The sequence below is a fragment of the Phytophthora infestans genome, genomic scaffold, assembly GCF_000142945.1.
Source record: "Phytophthora infestans T30-4 supercont1.59 genomic scaffold, whole genome shotgun sequence".
Lineage (NCBI taxonomy): Eukaryota > Oomycota > Peronosporomycetes > Peronosporales > Peronosporaceae > Phytophthora > Phytophthora infestans.
The window spans coordinates 426,246-447,455 of record NW_003303700.1 but is presented as its reverse complement, the minus strand read 5'-3'; the positions used below and the strand labels follow the sequence as shown (position 1 = coordinate 447,455).

The window sequence follows — 21,210 nt, the reverse complement described above, 5'->3', positions numbered from 1 at the left end:
AGCTAGAGAACCAGATGATGGATCAAATTGTACAAGATAATAAATCAAACCATCCTTGCAACATTTAATCTTTAATGATATGAAAAACATCCATCTGTTTTTAAATCAGACTTATACTTTTATCAAATCTGTTATTAATCAGACTTACTTTTAGTCTTTAGAGTCATGGCTACACTTTACGAAAATACATGTAGGCTACATGATGTAGCACCATTCTAGCCCTCTGTTTCACGAGCGAATGGTGTCGAACAAGGCATTCTGCACAAACTGGTGGCGCGACTTGACGAGCTGAGAGTAGGACGAAATCACCACGTCCCTGACCGAGTTCGACTTTGTCTGCGACGTCTCATGATCTCCATCTGGATACAGACACAACTGCGATCTCGCCTGACAGATACCCGACGTCGTGCCACCATCAACAGAGTACTTCCTCATGACACAGCAGCCTCCTTCTCTGGTTACATGGTGCCACCTTCCTGACACAGGACTATCCACCGTCCACTCGGAGTAACCTTCCATCATGACAGCCTAACCTTGACGTGTCATGAAGCGTTTGATCACGCCGTGGGTATCGATAGTAACCATACTCTTACAGTCGATCTGCACTGCTACACGTGTGTTCTCGGCCAGAATATCGTCAGAACGTCGACTGACTATCGACTGCTCCCCATCAGGGAATCGCCCTTCTTCGATGAATGTCCACATGGTACTCGAGATGGTTTTTTCCTCGAAAGGCAGCAGCTCCAGCCTTATAAACTCCACAGCCCCACGTTCGTCGTTTCTCGTCTGTATTGTCTGTATCTATCGACGTCATAGGCTGATACATGGCTCTATAAGCATACTCCAGTTTATGGAATCTGGCGTCTAATCTCCTCTCCATCATGTCGAACACGTGGGTCCTGCAAGCTCGCAGCGTCCCCAACTCGACTCTTAGAGTTCCCGACAAGACCCTTTGAAGCTCCTTTAGCTGATATTCTCCAGTCGCCATGGCCAGTTGGAGGGCCTCGTATTGTCGCATAAACTTAGATCGAAGCTGCATGTTCTCGTTCTGAGCCAGGATGCACCGTTGCTTCTCTACTAACGCTGAGGTTTTCTCTTTCTGAAGATTAAAAAAGTGGGAATTATCGCTAGGAGACGTTTTCTTCATTTGCAGATAGACCACACGGGTTTCCATGGCTTGTGTTTGTTGACGTAGCAGCTCGAGCTCTTGTTTGCGCTTGAGCCACGACGGCTGCTTCTTTTTTTTGGTCTCAGGGTTGTTCTGACTCGGATGGGTCGCTTGTTTGCGCTTCTTGGGCAATGGTGTGACTTTGCTAGTGTTTGGCTTCAGTGCGTTATGGTCAAGAGCATCCATATCGTGCAGGAAGCTCTCCACGAGACCATCGCTGGAGCCTGTAGACGGGGACAAGAACGGCATGGAGATGTCTTATTCTGAAATTATGGTATCGTACCGGTATTTGAATTTATGCTCCCGACGGTACCGCTCTTTTTTAATTTCTTTTGACATCCGAAAATAATATCACGTTGGAAAGGAATTTCTATCACTATAGACAGGGAGAGGCAGTCGACAACCATGCCCAAGGCCGTCGACGACGCGTCAGACTCTATGGCAAGTTCCGCTGGTCCGTCCTTCTGGCCTGCCAGTGCCACAATAAAGTCGAGTAAAGGATCCAGTCCGAAACCCAAAAAGAAGCGACGACGCGACCGCAACCGACCGATACATGAGATCCACCGGCTACAAATTCAAGTGAAAGAGATGGAGAAAAAGCTCCATGGCTTGACATCCGAAGATTCGAGGGAGCTACAAGCTCTAAAGGAGAAGAACGAAGCATTAAAAATTAAAGTGAAAAAGAGTGTCGAGGACACAGCAGCCGTGGGAAAATTGCTACAGACTCAGGCCGATCAGTTGCTGCAAGCTCTGCCAAAGTCGCTCACTGTCTCGGGCGCCAATTTAGTTTACGATTTAGTGGAAGACGACGCGGTTTTCCAGTTTCTGGCAAGGACAGTGGACGGCCATTATGTGGATATGGATAGAATTCTGCTAGATGCTGGCGTAGGGGGAACAACCACCGAGATCTTCGACGCGCGAGTGTCCAGACCCACGTCGACGACCACCTCGGAGTGTGTCTTGAAGACGAGGATGTGTGCGTTTCTACCGTACGCGATAGAGCAAGTCAAGAAGGCCATGTGGAGTCGAATGGAGAGTGAAGCAGCCATTCTACCGAACACAGTTCACTCATGCAAAGATCTGGTACGATGCTAGTTTTGTTCTAATTCTGGAAGATTTCTAGATTTTCTAATTTTTCTTTAATTTAGGGTCTCCCTCTTGGAAATGCATCAAATCTGATCGTCTCGAAGCGGCAAGTGCATCTGGACAACGCGTCGTTTACTATTCGATTGGCGCTGAAGGAATTCGCTGAACCGGACCGCTTGGTGTACGTTTGGGATGCTGCGGGGGACTGGCCGCAGCCGAATACTGCGCTTCACGTGACCACGCGCGAGTATGGCTGGTGCTACTTTGAACCCACAGACTCCCCTAATCTCAGTATCTTTCGAAGTCTTGTACTAGTGCGCTCCACGACTACACCGACGGTGGACGAAACGGTTCTGGAGCTTGTCATGCAGTTGTATCGACATACGATTGAGGCGAGATACCAACAACTTGAGAACACGCTAGTGGATGCGTCGATATGCTCCAAGAAAACTCCATGTGTTGCAGAATCGGCTGTAAAGGATGTCTATTGCGTTCAAGACGGAAATACGCATCTTCCTTTAAAGTAGTTTTGAGCTCTTTTAATACACTGAATCACCATGTAAGCTTTGGAATGCAAGGGTACAATTCATTTGGCTTCCAGACTTACAGCTAAGATTCTGAGTGGTTCATAAAGCCAAGTGAAATGCTGTTACTAAGATCATCTCCACCGGTGCTTATCAAACCGCACATTTGCTCCGGAATAGCCAGAATGTACTACGTAATAGTTAAATGTACTAGTAAAATTTTATTCGAAAAAAACATCGATATAATCTTTGTTTAATTACCGGTACTGCAGGTACAATATCATAATTTGGGCGTTGAGTGTCAACAATACTCCCGTGACGTGGTCATCATCGTCCGTTACGAGAGGTAATTACCAACAGTGTGAAGTGTGGAGGAAGAGCCAGGACTGCGTCCAGCTCAAACCTGAGGCTCAGGTGCCTCCAGGACGCGATGCTCGCGTCCAGAAGCCGGACTTCGACGGACCATTGGCTGGCGAGCCGCCAGCCCCATCCTACTGCTAATCCTACCAATATATGTTACCGGGGTTTTTTTCGTGTGCTGCTACACACTCGACAACTTGCGCCGTCAAGAGCAAGCAGCAGCACTCGGTTTTCTCCCCTGCTGGACTTTCAGTCCCTGCAGCTTACTGTTGTAACGACTTCTTCCTTCATCACAATGGTCACCACTCGGCGTAGCCGAGGAGCGACCATCACTCAGGTTATGAGCCCAAGAAGGAGAGCTAGAAGCCCAGGCCAGAGTACGCAGAGCTCGCGCGCGTCCGACGAGTTGCAGTTGCCTGCAAGAGCAGACGAGACAACGTCAGACAAGACACATTCGACGTCACAAGCATCATCAACCCGAGTTGAGCAACAACTCGAGCTCTTATTGGCCCAATTCGGTACCGTTATGACTACACTGACAAATCAGCAGCAAGTGCAGAACATTCCAGTGGAAGCATCCACCCGACGCCCACAAAGGCAGCTCATTCAAGAATTCTCAGCGGCTCGAGCACAACCGCAGCGAGTGCCGACGCCGTACGGGCCCCGCCGAGGAAACCCAAGCACAGAGGAACTTACCGCCGGCGCCAGCACGCGTCAGAGCGAGCCGCCAAGAAACCCAAGAACGTCCGAGGCTGCAGCGCAGCCAGTCCAGACCGAGGCCGGGACCGACTCCGCTACGGACGAACCCATGGTTGGAGACCACAGATGCACGCGGTGCATGAACCAGATCGGACACGTGCAGTTGAGCGCAAGACTTACCGATACCAACTACCAGACGTGGCGCGTCGAGATTTGCTCCATTCTCGACGTCGCACACCTCTTGGACCCCACCATGGAGCGCGAAACGATGGCAGACCAACGTAACGAAGGACAGCGCGGCTGTTTCAAGCAACGACTGCGTGTTGCTCAACGTGAACCTACGATGGGACTTAGTCAAGAGCTACAGATGCGATTTACAAGTGTTATTCAACGTGCTGATCCTATCCTACTGTGGCGAACACTGGAAGATCATTTTGATAACCATCCTGGCGTAAACAGCGTATTTCTCAAGCGAGATATGCTGAATCGTCGCCTGCAACGTGACGAACGACTTGACGATTACATTCGTGACATCGACGACTACCAACAGAGACTTCGCCGCGCAAACAAGCAGCTGCCTGAGCAGGAAGCCGTCTCTATCCTATTGTCAAATACAGTGGGTGTGTACCCAGCGGTGGTAAACGAACATGAAGTACGTATTGGACGTGATGAGTCCATTACGTGGGAGCAAGCGATCAAACGTATTCGACTCGCTGACCACTCACGCCAAGAGACTGAGCTACAGCAAGGACGTGGTGGAGGTGGACGTGCCGTCCAGCGAGATGTTGCATTTGTTGGTGGCCGTGGCGACGGACACAACGACCGAAGAGGCCGTCGAAACATGAGCAGCAGCCAAGCACGAGGCAACAACAACCGCAACAATCGTCGCAACCGCAGCTCATCGCCGCGTGGGCGGAACAAACGGCAGAAGAGCAATAGCTCATCCAGTGCGAGGGATGACATCGCCAAGCGAAAGGCGAAGACGAAGTGCAACACGTGCGGAGAGCAAGGACATTGGAGTGGCGATCCTGAGTGCCGCCAGCGTGGCAACAATAACAACAACAACAACTCGAGCAACCCGCCGCGCAGGATGATTGATGTCGTTACTGTGAAGACAGCCAAGTCGGCTGCACCGACTCAAGCTGAAGGACAAGAGCATGTACTCGCGGTGCGTGACAACTTCAACTACAAGGACAAGGACAAGGACCCGGACATGGTGGAGTGGGTGTTGGATAGCGGCGCGCAGACCAACGTCTCGAGCGACCTTACCTTGTTTACGGAGCTACACGAAGACTCAGTTGCAGAGCTAGTCTTCGGCAACGGCACAACCGAGCGCGCAACTGTGGGGCACAGTGCTTATGCAAGTGCTGAACGAGCACACGGGCAAGATCGAGGAGCGCCTCCTTGGTGACGTGAGCTACGCCAAGGTCGGCTTCCTACAACCTGATCTCGCAGACCCTACATGCAATTCAAAGGAAACTGCCAGGTGCGCATCTCGCACGATCAGAAGACTACGTGGCTGGTCAAAGGACACCATTGAAGCTGCGCTTCAAGTACATCCGCGGGATGTACAGCATGTAGACCGCAACGTCAGAGCAAAGAACCGTGATGAGCGTCAAGGCCAGTGAAGCTGAGAACCCCATGACGTTGCTGCACAACCGCATGGGCCACGTAAACATGGAGACTATCAAGACTATGGCAGGAACCTATAACTTTGGCATCAACATGCAGTCGAAGAATTTTGCTCTCTATGAATGCATTCCATGCTTAGAGTCAAAGACGAAGCGCATGAGCTACAAGCGCAAGCCGTCTCGCTCTGCAAAACCCTTGCACAAGCTTTGTGTCGACCTATGCAGTGTTGGAGTGGATACAATATCGAAATCAAACCAGTTTCTATTGATTATCGACGAAGCTACGAGATACAAGTGGGGATATCTATTAGCCTACAAAGACGAAGCCACGGAGCTGATTCAGAAGCAGATTCGCTGGATCCAGAACCAGTTTCCGAAGGCGACCATCAAAATGCTGCTCTCCGATGGTGGTGGCGAGCTCGTCAGCATGAAGCTCGAGACCTTCTGCAAGGACCTCGGCAACGACACGCGTTCCACCAATCCCTACAGCCCGCAGGAGAACGCTATCGTGGAGCGCACGAACCAGACCGCCATGCGGGAGGTCAGATCTATGTTACAAGCTACGTTTCATTATGGGGAGAAGCCTTCCTACATGCAATAGAGACGCTCAACAAGACGCCGACGCCGGTGTTGAAGGACCAGCAGTCCCCGTACGAGGCCCTGTATGGAGAGCGGCCAGACCTCAGGGTGCTGCGCACGTGGGGGTGCTTGGTGCACGCGCACATCCCTGATGATTCTCGGCAGAGAAAGGAGAAGCTCACTCCAAGGACGCAGATGTGCTTACTACTTGGCTACAGCGAGAAGACCAAGGGCTATAAGCTGCTGAACCTGCGCACAGGATCAGTGACGACGTGCAGAGATGGAAACATGAAGGCACATGAGAAGTACACGGTGAGCACTGTGTATATTGAGCAACTTCCTGCAAACACCTACGCTTACGGAGACTACGACTTACCTGCGGAGATCCCGATCGTGCCGATCCGGACGACAATGTCTACGTACCTGCAGCTTCCTGCAGAGCTTGCAGAAAAACGAGCAGCGGAGATGGCGAAGCTGGCCACTGCTGGTGAGAGCCATGACCAAGGTGTTGAAGTTGAAGCCGAGTCTGCGACTCGAAGTGATGACCCACAGCTACCAAGCGAGGACGCTAAGAAGCCAGCAGCTTCAGTGGGAGGTTCCAAGCGGAAAAAAAACAAAGGGCAAGAATAAGGCGAAAGCATGTGCAAATCGAGTGGGAGCTTCGAAGGCCAAGGACAGTCGATGTGATGCTCACGAAGACGAGAACTGGGAGCCATGCACGACGCAGAAGTCGTCGCCAGACGACAGTGCAGCTACGTCGCGACCGAAGCGGAAGCGACAACCATCCGCCTGACTCAAGGACTACGTAGTGACGAATGTGACGAAGCAGAACGTCGAGGATGTGCAGATCCCCATTAGTCACAAGCATGCGGCAAGGTCAAAGAAGTGGAAGGAGTGGAAAGCAGCGATGCAAGTTGAGATGGACTCACAGCAGCAGCACGAAACTTGGGTGTTCGTGCGACGCACGGAGGCCAAGGGCAAGCGTGTCATTTCGTGCAAGTGGGTGTACGCGCTCAAGAGAGACTCTACGGGCCGTATTAAGCGATATAAAGCTCGACTAGTGATCAGAGGCTTTCTACAACGCATGGGCATCGACTACAGTGAAACACACGCACCTGTTATCAGACTTGAGACGATCAGATGCGTGATCGTATACGCGCTGCAACGCGGATGGGCCATCTTGCAGTTCGACGTCAAGACCGCGTTCTTGTACGGTGATCTCGACAAGGAGGTCTACATGGAGCAGCCTCCAGGCTTTGGAGAAGACTCTACGCGCTACGTATGCAAGCTACAGAAGAGTTTGTATGGGCTAAAGCAAGCGCCTCGCGTTTGGAGCAAAACATTGCACAAGTTCCTGACGAAGATCGGATTCGAGCTCCTCGACTCTGACTACGGACTCTACGCCAGGAAAGTGGGAGGAGAAGTCACCATGTTGCTCACGGTGTACGTCGACGACCTACTGCTCCTCGGCCCTAGTGACCTTTGCGCTAAGGTTGCTAAGCAGCTCAGTGAGGAGTATGAACTCACATCTCTCGGACCAGTCAAGTATCTACTAGGAGTGGAGATACTAATCGACAGCGAGCGTCGACATGCGGTATTTTGCCAGCGGCAACATATTACGGAGGTGCTAAAGCGATTTCACATGGAGGGTTGCAGCGCGGTTGCAACACCGGAAGCGCTGCGCGCTGAGGTGGTCACAGATGCGAAAGATGACTCCCCGCCCCTGTACCGAGAGCTCGTTGGTGCACTACAATATCTGGTCTCAGCCTCAAGGCCGGACATTGCGCACGCTGTGCGTAATCTCAGCAAGTACCTGTCCTGCTTCAACCACACACACTACGCTATGGGAAAGAGGGTGCTACGCTACCTGAGTCGTACTCAAGACCACGGCTTAGTGATGGACATTGTTATTGGGAACGACGTCAAGCTGACGTGTTACACCGATGCTGACTACGCTAATGACCCTGATGACCGAAAGAGTGTTAGCGGGTTCGTGACGTTCGTCAATGATAACGTGGTTTCGTACGGATCAAGAAAGCAAGAGATTAACGCACAGAGCACAACGGAAGCAGAGTATATTGCCATGAATGAAGGCACTAGAGATCTACAGTGGCTACGTGGACTCTGTGAAGAACTATGCTGGGAGTTCGCGACTCCGGAGATTATCGGCGATAACAAGTCGTGCATCTATCTGACTGCCAAGCCTGTCAAGCACAGCAAGAACAAGCACATTATGAACAAGTTCCACTTGGTGCGCCACCTTATGGAGGACGAGCAGCTACGGATTCGCCATGTTGGCACCGACGACATGATCGCCGACGCGATGACGAAGCCATTGCCGAAGGACAAGTTCGAACATTGCCGTGATGGGATGAAGGTGCTGCGCATCGACCGTCAGCAAGGCTCAGCTCGCTCAGTGGGAGCCAAATATCATCGCCATGCGTGAATGCAAGCTACTACTACCAGTTCATGCATGCGAAGGACAAGAAGGAGGAAGAGCGCTACCAAGGACGAAGCGTCGTGCTGCAGCGCAGCTAGAAGATGCCAAAGACATCGTGGTGAGCTCTATAAGGTGATCATGTTGAAGCTGCGCTTCGACTAGATTAAGTGGGAGTGTGAAGTGTGGAGGAAGAGTCAGGACTGCGTCCAGCTCAAACCTGAGGCTCAGGTGCCTCCAGGACGCGATGCTCGCGTCCAGAAGCCGGACTTCGACGGACCATTGGCTGGCGAGCCGCCAGCCCCATCCTACTGCTAATCCTACCAATATATGTTACCGGGGTTTTTCCGTGTGCTGCTACACACTCGACAACTTGCACCGTCAAGAGCAAGCAGCAGCATTCGGTTTTCTCCCCTGCTGGACTTTCAGTCCCTGCAACTTACTGTTGTTACGACTACTTCCTTCATCACAATGGTCACCACTCGGCGTAGCCGAGGAGCGACCATCACTCAAACGGGAGATGATGACCACGTCAGCTGCCTGTCTAAACCTACAATTTATTAATAAAGCACAAAACAAGTTACTTAACGTTTTAATCATAGGCGCCAGAGATACTGCCGAAACGATGCTACCTTGACGACAGCCTTATGACGATGGTTGACGACTTGTGGAGTCTGCTGAGCCCAAGAAGTAGTCCATTAAGCATCACTCGAATTTTTCAAGTTAACCAGACGACACGGACGGTGTAGTGGCAGCGAAGAAGAAGCCCAAGACGAAGCGATCGCTGCCTAATCGCAATAGACCTTGTCACGAAATAAATTTATAAATATATAAATTAGCACGCCTGTGAGGACAAGCCGTTGAACTGGAGAACGAAATGGAGAAACAGACTACGAAAAACAGTACGAAAAGCGCCATGATCAAGCTGAAAACGATGCCCCGCGAGAGCTGTGCTGACATTCAAGCACTCGAACAGAATTTAAGCACTCATAAGCAAGAACTCGAAACCTCCCATACAACATGACTCAGGAACGAAGATCTCGCAATGATGGCGCGAAGTCTGGGATCAAAACATAGAGATGAGCCAAGTTCTTCGTCTCGCTAGGCAGCATCTGCCATTTTTTGTTCCAGCAACGCAACGGAGCACATTGGTGCCACTCTTAAGTCCCGGACGTTGTTTTTCTAGCCTTTCAAAAGCGACTGCATCGTGGGAGACATTTAGAACGTTGTCGATGTGTAACAAGGCGTTCGACTCCATTTGGAAATCTGGCGCGCTCAACTTTAGCAAGCTCCTGATTTATTGCTGACCCGGACTTCCCTCTCGTCTCGCGTTGCTATTTAGAAATTACAAGTCATACTGGGTGACTTCCGTGTGAATGGGAGAGAAGCACCAAAGAGGGCAGCGTATGTCTCAGCTATAGCCTCGTGGTCCACGTATCCACGAGTCGTGAATACGACCACACAAAACGTGTTATCCGGTGAAAGTTACGGGACAGTGGAGTCTTTGATCAATTCGTACCACAACTTCATCGTTTCTCGCCTCCAAGCACTTGACTCACTCAAGATGCGATACTAAACTCAAACGTCGTTTATTAAAGGCAGTCTGCCTAGGATATCATTATTCATTGCTATGCAAAATGATCATCCAGTGCTCCACCTATACTTGTCGTCACTCTGTCGTTCTCTCAAACTTAGCTTGCTCTTCTTTCCACTCCTTCTACTCATTCTCTGTACAAACCAAGGTCCTCGTGTCTACCCTCCAAAGTTAAAGTGGAAAGTGCGGCCACCCTGCTGGAAAAAGTGTGCGTTGTTAAATGGGTTTCCACGCTGTTGCTGTTGTTGCGGGTTGCCTGTCACATCCTCGCCTCGGTCGTACATAGCACGAGTTTCTTCGTTCGACAAGATCTCGTAGGCTTCGGCGATATCGTGAAACTTTTTTTCCACTTCTTCCCGCTCGGATTCGTCCTTATCCGTGTGTTTGTCCGGGTGCCATTCCAGCGCTTGTTTACGGTACGCCTTCTTGATCTCCTTGGCTTCCGAGTTGCGTGACACACCCAGAATCTTGTAGTAATTCTTGGTCTTACTCTGCTTCAAAGCGGCCTCCGCCTGAGCCACTTTTTCCTTAAACTCGCGACTGTCCTCCAGTTCCGCCGCGCGGTTTGCGGACCGCACAGCGTCCTCGTACAGCTCTAAACCGATCTGAGCCTCGCTTAGTTTGGCAAATGCGAGAGCGTACCCATTATCGATTGCCACGGTCTTCTCACAGGCATCTCGAGCCTGTTTAAAGTGCTTGAGATGGAGCTCACTCGAGCACAATTGCAGAGAAAACTCCTTGTTCATGGCAGAGTGGTCCGCGTCAACTTCCAGAGCGGATTGCCACTCTGCCACGGCTTCACTATGCGCGCCACGCTGCTGGGCGTCTTCGGCACGATTAATATATTTCAGTACTTTTTTCAATCTCCTGTAGAGAGACTTGATGCCTTTGTGCTCGGGGTCGGAGTGCAAACCTTGGCGGTAGTGCGACTGGGCCGCTTCGAGCGACTGTTTGTCGCCCAGAGAGTACAATACCTCGCCACGTTTCTGCAACGCGATGAGATTGGACGGATCTAGTTTGAGAATGGAGCCCAGGTCGGCAATTGCGTCGTAAGGATTTTGCAGGGACACACTCAGTTGCGCACGCTCGAGTAGCAGTGGCACACTTGAGATGGCTGAGCCTTCCAGCACTTGTGTCAAGTAATTGTACGCTGACTGGTAGTCTCCGCGCGTGTGCGCACGCTCCGCTTCGTCAATGTTTGACGCACATTCTTTGCTTTTGTCCAGTTGCTCAGCACCAGTTGCCTCCTTCGGGTACAGTCTAGATTTTGAAAAATAGCAATGCAGAGTTATATGAAAATTCACGATAAATCACGAAAAAAGTTTTGTTGCCAACTCACTCGACCACTGTCTGGAAATCTTGCGAAGCCTCGGCGCATTGTCCCAGCATCATCAGCAACTTGCCACGCTGAAGTCGGCCCTGTTTGTACTTGGGATTTACATCTAGCGACGACGACAAGTCCGACAGGGCATGCGAGTACTTGCGCTCGCTCAAATAGGCACGGAAGCGCTTGTAGAAGTTGCGCTCGTTCCTGGGCTCCAGTTCGATGAGTTTGGATAGCAGCGTGATGGCTGTTTTCATGTCTCCACCGGCGAACGCATTGTCAGCGGCAACTCGGACTTTTGCCACTGAGTCCGGGTTTGCCTCTGCGAGCTGAAAAATGGCAAGTGTTTTTAAACATATTAGCGGAATGATGGTCTGGGAATGTGGCAAAGTACCGAAATCGCCAGCTACTGGAGGGGTCAAGCCGCGAGCGGTAGAAGGAAGGTTGTCTGTTGAGCGGCACGTACGTTGGTGGCGCAGAATGCGACGAGGACGCCTGCGATGAGAGCTAATACGCGCATTATCCCGGTTTCCCGACGATTCGGATTTGTTGCGTCGTGCTGAAATCCCGGCACCTTTTCACACTTGAAATTTGTAAAGCTCATACTAAGTACGAATAATGGGGCTTTGCACTTTTGGCAAGATGGACACGTGGCTTCAACTACGAGCCTGTTGCCAGCCAATGCATTGCCATTTTTGTGATCATGAAAATGACATGTGGCTGGTTGGTTCACTTCAGTTTTTCTCGAACGTTCCGCAAAGGACGACAAATATGCAACTACCAGAAATGAAAAACTGTGTTCATGTATTACATGTATCAAAGTTACTCGAAAGTAGGCACGACGGCGTTCGTGAAGCGGTCGCGATCATGAGGACGGGTAAAGTCGACGTTCGGACCCGCCAGGACGATTCCGAACGGGTTCAGGTGCGTATGCGAGCCATAGTAATGCATGGCGATGTGAGGCATAACCACGGTCTTCGCCATACGGGGAAACTGGTAAATTTCGCGAACGTACTGCATAAAAAAACAAGATAATTCTCAACAATAATAATATTCTTGCAAAAGTTGCCGCAATACATACGTTGCTGAGGTTCGGATACTGCTGGATGAGTTTCTTGTTGGCCTTGAAATGCACGACATAGACCTCGTCGAACCGCACAAGAGTCGGGAAAAGCTTCAAATCCGCTTCGGTGAACCGATCGCCGACCAAAAACCGGTACTCAGACAGGATTTTCTCGGCACGGTCAAGACCTGCGAATACCTTCTCGACCGCAGCGTCGTAGAGTTCCTGCGTTCCGGCAAAGCCGCACTTATAGACGCCATGGCCCACGTCGTTGTAGATCCATTCATTGATCTCATCGATCTCTGAACGGAGCTCTTGGGGGTACAGATCGAGCACCAGATCAGCGAACGCGCTGTTAAACATTCGCACGATGTCTGCGGAATCGTTCGACACGATGGTGTTCTTCTTCTTGTCCCACAGTAACGGCACCGAGTAGGCTGTTTTCTCGGTCGTACACTTTTCATAGAGATCACGGATAAAGCGTGCATTGTTTACAGAGTCGGAGGTGCAGCCCTCAAACGAGTACGATCCGTGGCCTGTTGGGCCTGTAAGGAAAGGTGTAGTGGCAGGGTCCACAAACGTCCACCCAGAGTGGGTGTCATCCTTGTCATCCGGCCGCGTGCGCTGCATCAACGGGTGCACTACAGACAGCCCAATGATGTCGTCCAGTCCTTTCAGATACATGGCACTCAGACAGCGAGAAGCCCATGGACATGCGTAGGAAACGTACAAATGGTACCGATTAAACGCACAGAATCAGTTTTCTTCTTCTTCTTCTTAATATGTAGAAACCACCAGCAAAGAAACGTACCAGCAGGAAAAACAGCGTTGCTGCTACGCTCGATAAAGTTGCGGAACTTGCTGGCCGGCTTGTTCTGCGCTTTGGCTGTCTTGAACACAAATCCCTTCACTGACATGGTTCACGTTGCTGGGAGTCTTTTTAAAGCTGCTTGATGAGCTGGTCGCCAATTGGAGAATGATCATTCCATTGCCCAGTCGACTGCTAATTTCGTACTGGGTGGTCAACAAATTCATGAGCGTCAACAAAAGAAATATCGGTATTTTCAAACGGATACCGGTACGAACGCTTCCGCAAGGAAAAAAGAAAAATAGTTATCCGTGGTTGGATTCAAATGCGTGTGAGACGCGTAATAGTGCATCTTGATCTGCTGCATGTCCACTCTTTTCGCAATCGGTGGCATCTGGTAACGTACTGAGCAACCAAGCAAGTAGTCAACTAATGCCCTGGTAGCCGCTTTCTACTAAATAAAACGTCACGTACATTGTTGAGGTTCGGGTATTGTTCAATGAGCTGCTTGCTAGCCTTAAAGTGTATCGCGTATACCTCGTCAAAGCGGATTAACGTCGTAAAAAGCGTCAGGTCAGCTTCACTAAACCGATCTCCAACCAAGAATCGATGCGCGGCCAGAACTTCCTCAGCACGGTCCAGACCGTTAATTAAACTGTCTACGGCTTCAAAATACACTTGAAGACACCATTACTGACGTCGTCGTGTACCCATTCGTTGAGCTCGTCGATCTCTGACTGCAGTTCTTCGGGATACAAATATACTTTTGACGGCACTTAAGTTGTTAAATGAACAGTTAAACATACGCATGAAATCTCCTGACTCGTTCGATACGATCGTCTGGTTTTTCTTGTCCCAGCAGCGGGACTGTGTACCGAGTTGGCTCAGATGTGCACTGGTCGTACAAGTCTCGGATGAACTTGGCGTTAATTAATTGTATCTGGAATACAGCCCTTTGACGAGTAAGAGCCAATACCCGAAGGTCCTGGCCGCGTTGGCGTCGTCTTTGGGTCGGCAAAGGTCCAGCCGCAGTGTGTATCTTTTTCGAAAATGGGGCGAGTTCGTCGGAAGACCAGATGCACCACTGAAAGTCCAATAATGTCGTCTAGTTTCTTAAGATATATAGCACCGACACAACGCGAGGCCCAGGGACACGCCAATGAAACGTACAGGAGATAGCGGTTCCTCTCTGCAAACACAGCATCGCATTAAGCGAGTTTTTAGCTAACCGACAACCGATTATTTTTTTGTCGTGTGAATGTTTTGGCGAGGCACCCACCAGGTGAATAAACGGCGTTGCTGTTGCCCTCGATCCAGTTACGAAAACGTGAGGCCTCGCGCTGGAAGGTCATTGTGGAAGATCGCTTTTGCTTTCTACAACAAAGGGGATGTGTCTAATTAACCGAAATACTTATGTATATAATCTGCCTTTTTTAAGAGCACTGGAAAACGGATAGCCTCTCACAAAAAATATTTGTGTTTATTAAGAGACTAAGCTTTGAGACAAATTTCTACAGTACTGTATCCACATACACTCGCTTCATGTAATCCCGTTGGTGGTTCAAACGCAGTCTTCATCTTACATGCTAATACATGTAAGTCGTATCGGTTCACAGAGTTGAGTTGTCAGATTCTTCGAAGTAACCATTATTTTAGAGCTCAAAACGGTTGCCGCTGATGATCCACAGCTCCGTTGCACTATGCAGCAGCCTAAAGTCAGCTGATGTTGTCTCCGCATGCGCCAGAAAACTGCTTAACGCCGTGAGTGGACATCGCAGAAAGCATACATGTTCTCCACGCGCTTTGAACTTGCCTCTCGTGCTAAGGAATGAGCTCCGGTCCCTCCTTCTTGGCCGGCGAGCATAACTGCATCATAACATGTCATTGCTGGCTGCTTAGAACAGGAATGAACCACAAGATCAGATCAGCGCTCAAAGGACACACACACGCCACTATCAAAGCCGCGCAGAGCGGAAACGCCTTTTGACGCCTTGTCCTGAAGAATAAGCCATGCTAAAAAGCAGGAACCAGGGTCGGACCATACCGATGCTGAAATCTTTCGTTTCGTAGTACATGCACTCCTTCCGTTACGTCTGACTACGCGTATAATTTCAGTTTTTGTATCCGGATATCAGATTAAGCCTAATTTTTACTTCAAATACATACATGTATCCTTTCAAACTATACACTACTGACGTATAGTGGTGGTAGTTTCACGACATTGAGTTGATCTCAACACTGGACTGAGAACTGCCGCGCGAATGTGCTTCCTTCCAGGCATTTTTTTTGCAGGTCAGAGCTCGACTGACGCATATCAGTTTGACATAATGCGTCCTTTGCGTTGCCAATGAGCATGCGCTTTATCAAAGTTTCAGTGGCAAGTCAGACATGCTGAATTCTGCTCGCCTTTCCCGCGATTATCGGAGCCATTCCCAAGTGTGATCCCATCGGTGGTGGACTGATAACTACCGTCAAGGGATCACCAGTGAAGTGTCTTTCCTCTGCTGGCCTCCAAAACCCAAGCGTCGTCTAGCTTACTCTACTTGCACCATGAGACAGCCTCAAAGGGCTCCGATGTTGCGTGACGGTGGCGTTGGGGGCAGTTGCAACTCTACATGACTATCTTGAGCACACCACAGACCGGGCACGCTCTGGCCAGCGTTTCACTTCTAAAAGGCCACCAACTTGCCTTTAGAACTTCACTGTCCCAACGCCCGAACTCCACTCCATTTGAAAATTGACCTTACACGACTCAGCAATAGACCCAACTGGAAGGTCGACGCGATGCGTATCCACCACCGTCCTACAAATTCACCGGAGTTCAAGAGCCCGTTTGCCCCACTTCAGCTTGCAGTCGAGGATGAGGCGCAGCTTGAAGCGGTAGCACGGATGTTCGTCCAGAACACCGTAGTACAGTACGAGAAGCACATTGAGAAGGATCGTCGAAAAGTAGACGGCAACTTCTCGAAGTGCTTAAAACAAGAAAAGACTTTGCGCGTATTTCTACAACGTCGACGGAAGGACGTGGAGCGCCGTAAACGCCGACACGAGCGTCTTCGGAGCTTCCGTCAACGCAGCTCCGCTATCGCCGACTTTTCCGGCACGGACGCGTTTAATTCCAGCATTGGTAGCCGTGACAGCAGTTGTAGCAGCATCTCCAGCTTTTTCAGTCGACGTACAGGCAGTTTTGCCAGCACTCACAGCAACACCAACAGTTCCGACAGCAGGACAACGGCGTATAGCAACGATTCCGATGCTGCCACTGGGGCGACAATAATTGCGGGCGTTGAGCTCCCGGTGTTACAGCTCGTTGGCTCGGTGCCAGGCTCACTAGATGACGCCATGTACGGTGCTCTTGGCGCTTCTACGGAAGCTATGCGTGTGAAAAGCGCCTACGAACATGGCAACATAACAAACGGCGCTGTGTTGGCTACAATTACCACGCCAAGCATTGCCGAGCCGTTTCGATCCTTAACGGTTAAGTGGGTCGAGCAGGAAGGTCCGACAATCGATCATCATCGATACCACCCGCTACACTACCCGGTCACTCTTCCGGGTGCAAGCAGTCGAGAGGATCTCATCTTCTTGGAGGCTACAGGTACAACCCAACTGGCCTCGGGTGAGCGCGTTGGTTTCCAACTGCGTCACTCGGTGCACTTCCCTCAAACGCACGCCCGACCCAATGTGCGACGAGGAAACATGTCAACATGTATATTATTCCGTGACGGAGACGCCACCACTGGTGCTTCCTCGAAAGGTCCAGGTCGTGGATCCGTTGAAGTGTTTGCGCGCGCATGCTTAAGTGGAGGGAATGCCGCTGTTCGATCCACAACTGCCCAAATGGCAGCAACGGGCACAGTTTTATTATGCGGGCGGATGAAAAAGCTCGCGTGGATGCTAGCACAACGTCAGCCACCCATGCAGAACCCGATGGGGTTCATTTCTCACCAGAATAGTCTGGCAAGTCTCACTCGTTCGCTTCCACCACAGAAAGGTAGACACGGCTCACTCACAGTCACGGTCCCGGCTGCTGCCGCGGCTGCCATGGCTGCTTCTGACACCAAGGTGTGCGTGACCTGCAAGAAGCGCGGCCCGTGGTTCAGCTCGCATGGCAAGAAAAAGAAACCGGCGACCACGTGTCAATTATGCTGGCGGTATGTGTGCTCGTCCTGTCGCTTGAAGAAGACGGTGATCAATTGTATCACCGATCCGAGACGTGACGACCGTCTCTCAACCCACGTCGTGCAGCGTGAGGTGACGCTCTGTAACATATGCGTCCACCAGTCCATGGTAGCAACCAGCGCTCGCGACGTCGCCCGTGAAGAGATCGAAGCGGATCCGAAGCGCTGGCGATTCATGCCAGAACACGCCCACGACCGCTCCTCGGACGGATATTCACAAGCGCACCTCCTGTCTCAACTAAGGGCCTCCACGCACGGCACGAGTGCGCTCCGTCCTGTATCGATTGTCTCGCTGCGCTCGGAACGCATAGCGAACGACCTTTACCAACGTTGTGCATGATCACAGTGGAAAAAGCTCTACAGTATACAATATTGTCGCTAGCTTGGCGTCTTGACAGCCGAACGGAAGGCCGTTCAACCATGTAAAATCCATAACGCCAGCTAGCCCGCACATGTAGTTACGAAGAATGAAGTAACACGAATAAACAAGTCTCTATTCAAATGTACTTAACTCTTCCGGAAAAGTCGTAGAGATTGAGTACTCATGGAAACTAATAAAACCTTGTAGTTTGTGAACGTAAAGCACTACTTCATTGAAAACGTCTTACAAAGAAAACCTTTGCATAATTAATAACAGGCTCATTGCCAGTGCTCTGTCATTACGACTTTCCCGGTATGGTATTGAAGTTTGAAGTTTGTGCTGCTCAAGCTCTTCAAATCATTTGCAAAATGGCGTCTCAACAGTTCCATTTCGCTTTTCGTCACCATCGCCTCCATGGCCTTCCAGCTGCTGGAAGAAGATGACCAGACGTTCACGGAGGTTCTGGCGCTGTTAGATGAATACAACGCTGCAGTCGATGAGCCTGAACCTCCTCACTCCAGCACCAAACACTTGTCTCCCTTCAGTCGTGTGTCCGAGAGTGCTGCGTGGGCCGCGTTCGAAGCTGCGCACCCCGTCACGAAAATTGCCAGCAAACATCGCAATGGAGCACGCGAAATACGACGTCGAGAAGTGCAATTCCTTCGCACTTGTGTCAAAGGCCTCGAGAGGCAGTTGAATGCGCTGCAAGAGGCGACGGAGCTGCGCGCACAAATGAGAAGCGCCACCACCGGAACGGACGCGTGCTCAGCATTAATGAGCATGTGGAAAGACCTGGCAACGCATCAATTGGAGCAGAGATTGGTCTCCGAGAGGGAGAACAGTCGGCTTCATAGTGCTCTTGACGATCAGAAAAAGCTGCGAGAAATGCTGGAGCGCGCATTAAATACTCGCGTCGCGAAACGGGTACGAGCTGTACTCTTCAACGCTGGTAGAACGGAACTGTAAGCTGACATAATATTAATATTATAGGTGATGGAGACGAGTTTGACGTCGGAGAAGAGGACGACGCGAGTTCATGGCGTGGCGTTAGATGTGTCGGATCAAGAGATTTTCCAGGAGCTGGAAATGGGTGTGGACGCCGAGTATCACGAGGTGGCTAGAGCTTTGTTTCAAGCTGAAACGATGGACGAGGGGTATTTGGGAGGTGTATTCGGAGAGAAGACGCTGCCCTTTGATCTTCGGAGAACGGCGGACGCGGCGTGGCGGTGTTTGGCGCATGCATTTCACCACGAGAAGTACAATTTCTCGTACAGTCGCGCGAACACGGTACACGATGATACAGTTGGAGAGAGTTTCGGTGTAGAGATCAAAGCGCCTGAAAGGATGGCAGACTTTCGGATTAAACAGATCTTCCGACGCTACGTGGAATCCGACCGAGTTGTGATCGCGTGGAGGTCGTTCATCGACCCAGCGGAGTTTAAAGGCCAGAAGCTTGAGAGGTTCCGCTTCCAGGAGAAAGGCTCATGTGTTGTTCGATATTCGTCACACGAGCAACTGACTGTGTTGCGTATCTGGCACATCATTACGCCAGTGACTCAAGCAAACTCGGAGGAAATGGACGCCGATTTTGTCCAGGACCTCACGGACTTTGTGTTGAGCGGGTCGTCGTCGGCAAACACGGTGCAAATGATTGAAAATGCGCTAGTTGACACCCAATCTCCTCGAAGTTGCAGTAGTTTTGGGTACGAAGAAGTAGTTTGAAAATGCTAAACGATGTTGAAGCAACAAGTTCGGTTTCCATTTTTCCAGCTTCAACTGCCCCTGAACCGGCGGAAAGGGGGCGTCATCTTTATTTCCACTCGCTTTTCTAATGACTCAGAATCAGATGATTCACTTGTGAGACTTGTTAAACCGGACACTGTTCGGCAACAGTGCCCAATTGCCAAATTCCAAGCACCATGTCGTTCCCACTACTCGACGACGAGACCTTCACGGCGGTTCTAGCGCTGCTGGACGAGTACAACGCGGCAGTCGAAGAGCCGTTCGTTCCCATCTGTAAGAGAACCTCTTCAGCCTTCAGTCGCGTATCGGAGAGCGCCGCGTGGGCTGCATTTGAAGCAGCACACCCCATCACGAAAAATGCCAGTAAACATCGGAACGGAGCGCGTGAAATGCGACGCAGAGAGGTGCAATTCCTCCGCACATGTGTCGACGGGATGGAAAAGCAGCTCACCGCGCTGAAAGAAGAAGTAGAGCAACGTGCAGAGCTGCACAGTGCCATGTTGGCGTCAGAAGACGCGGCTTTGATGAGTATGTGGAGAGATCTGGCCACACGCCAATTGGACAGGAGACTGGCATCCGAAAAAGAAAATAGCCGACTGAAATGTGCATTGGAAGCTCATAACAAACTGCGTGAAATTTTGCAGCAAGCCTTAAACACGAAAATTGCGCGAGAGGTACACAATACTGATTGGGATTCTGTTTTTTAAGGTGATGACAAATAACTGTGTTTTTTACTTTGTAGGCGATGAAAACGGGTTTAATACAGGAGAAAAGGACACGACGTGTGCATGGTGTGCCGCTGGAAGCAGCAGATCGAGACGTTTTCCAAGAGCTCGAAGTTGAGGTTGACAGTGTGTATAGGGAAGCAGCAAGTGTGTTTGATACTGGCGAAGGCACAAGTTTAGGTGTATTTGGAGAGAAAATGTTGCCATTCGATGTCCATACGACTGCTGAGGCTGCGTGGAGGTGTCTAGCACACGCATTCCAGCACGAGAAGTGCCGCTTTTTGTACCTAAGAGAGAGGCGGAAGGACGAGACGGACGAAGTAACTCATGACGATACAGTGGGGGAAAGTTTTGGAGTGGAGATCAAAGCGCCCGAAAGAATGGCAACTTTCCGTATAAAACAGGTTTTCCGTCGATATGTAGAGTCGGAACAGACTGTGATCGCGTGGAGATCTTTTATCGACACGACGGAGTTTAAAGGCCAAAGTTTGCAGAGTGTTCGCTTTCTAGAGAAAGGGTCGTGTGTTATTCGACAACCTTCAAAGAGTCAGACATCCGGTGAAGAGGTCACTCTTCTGCGTATTTGGCATGTTATCACTCCGGAGAGTCAAAAGGGTCCGGAGAATATGAGCTCCGAGTTTGTACAAGGTCTCACAGATTTCGTACTCGGAGTGTCGTCTTCTGCGAGTACAGTGCAGACGATCGAGGACATGCTCATTGATGGACAGTGTGCGTTTCATCACGGCAGCTACGCGTGTGAAGAACACGTTTGAGATATAACATTAGCTCTTGGTATTACTTTTTAGTCGAGGAATGTTTTTTATTCTGTCCATCTTCATCTGTCCACTCCCGTCTTTTCTCTCTGGACTCAGAATCAGATGTTTCCTTCTGTGACAAATTGCATGGGACGCCATTCAATAAAGTCAC

The 21,210-nt window shown here is 50.5% G+C and overlaps 6 protein-coding genes across 6 annotated transcripts; 3 read left to right on the top strand and 3 right to left on the bottom strand.

The window, feature by feature from the left end:
- Window positions 1–228: 228 nt before the first annotated feature.
- Window positions 229–1,417, bottom strand: PITG_17685 (uncharacterized protein; the record flags this gene model as incomplete). Its single annotated transcript, XM_002896491.1, has 2 exons — window positions 229–487; window positions 843–1,417. The coding sequence occupies 2 exons, from the start codon at window positions 1,415–1,417 to the stop codon at window positions 229–231; spliced, it is 834 nt and encodes a 277-aa protein (XP_002896537.1).
- Window positions 1,418–1,756: 339 nt separating this feature from the next.
- PITG_17684 (uncharacterized protein) lies at window positions 1,757–2,677 on the top strand (the record flags this gene model as incomplete). Its single annotated transcript, XM_002896490.1, has 3 exons — window positions 1,757–2,251; window positions 2,317–2,627; window positions 2,668–2,677. 3 exons carry the CDS (start codon window positions 1,757–1,759, stop codon window positions 2,675–2,677), a joined length of 816 nt encoding a protein of 271 aa, XP_002896536.1.
- A 7,559-nt stretch (window positions 2,678–10,236) lies between these two features.
- On the bottom strand, window positions 10,237–11,953 carry PITG_17683 (uncharacterized protein; the record flags this gene model as incomplete). Its single annotated transcript, XM_002896489.1, has 3 exons — window positions 10,237–11,338; window positions 11,418–11,731; window positions 11,869–11,953. The coding sequence occupies 3 exons, from the start codon at window positions 11,920–11,922 to the stop codon at window positions 10,237–10,239; spliced, it is 1,470 nt and encodes a 489-aa protein (XP_002896535.1).
- A 271-nt stretch (window positions 11,954–12,224) lies between these two features.
- Window positions 12,225–13,382, bottom strand: PITG_17682 (glutathione S-transferase, putative; the record flags this gene model as incomplete). The annotated part of the gene is made up of 3 exons (XM_002896488.1): window positions 12,225–12,416; window positions 12,484–13,153; window positions 13,273–13,382. 3 exons carry the CDS (start codon window positions 13,380–13,382, stop codon window positions 12,225–12,227), a joined length of 972 nt encoding a protein of 323 aa, XP_002896534.1.
- A 2,675-nt stretch (window positions 13,383–16,057) lies between these two features.
- On the top strand, window positions 16,058–17,794 carry PITG_17681 (uncharacterized protein; the record flags this gene model as incomplete). Its single annotated transcript, XM_002896487.1, has 1 exon — window positions 16,058–17,794. One exon carries the CDS (start codon window positions 16,058–16,060, stop codon window positions 17,792–17,794), a length of 1,737 nt encoding a protein of 578 aa, XP_002896533.1.
- Window positions 17,795–18,229: 435 nt separating this feature from the next.
- Window positions 18,230–20,212, top strand: PITG_17680 (M96 mating-specific protein family; the record flags this gene model as incomplete). Its single annotated transcript, XM_002896486.1, has 3 exons — window positions 18,230–18,739; window positions 18,806–19,518; window positions 20,203–20,212. 3 exons carry the CDS (start codon window positions 18,230–18,232, stop codon window positions 20,210–20,212), a joined length of 1,233 nt encoding a protein of 410 aa, XP_002896532.1.
- Window positions 20,213–21,210: the final 998 nt, after the last annotated feature.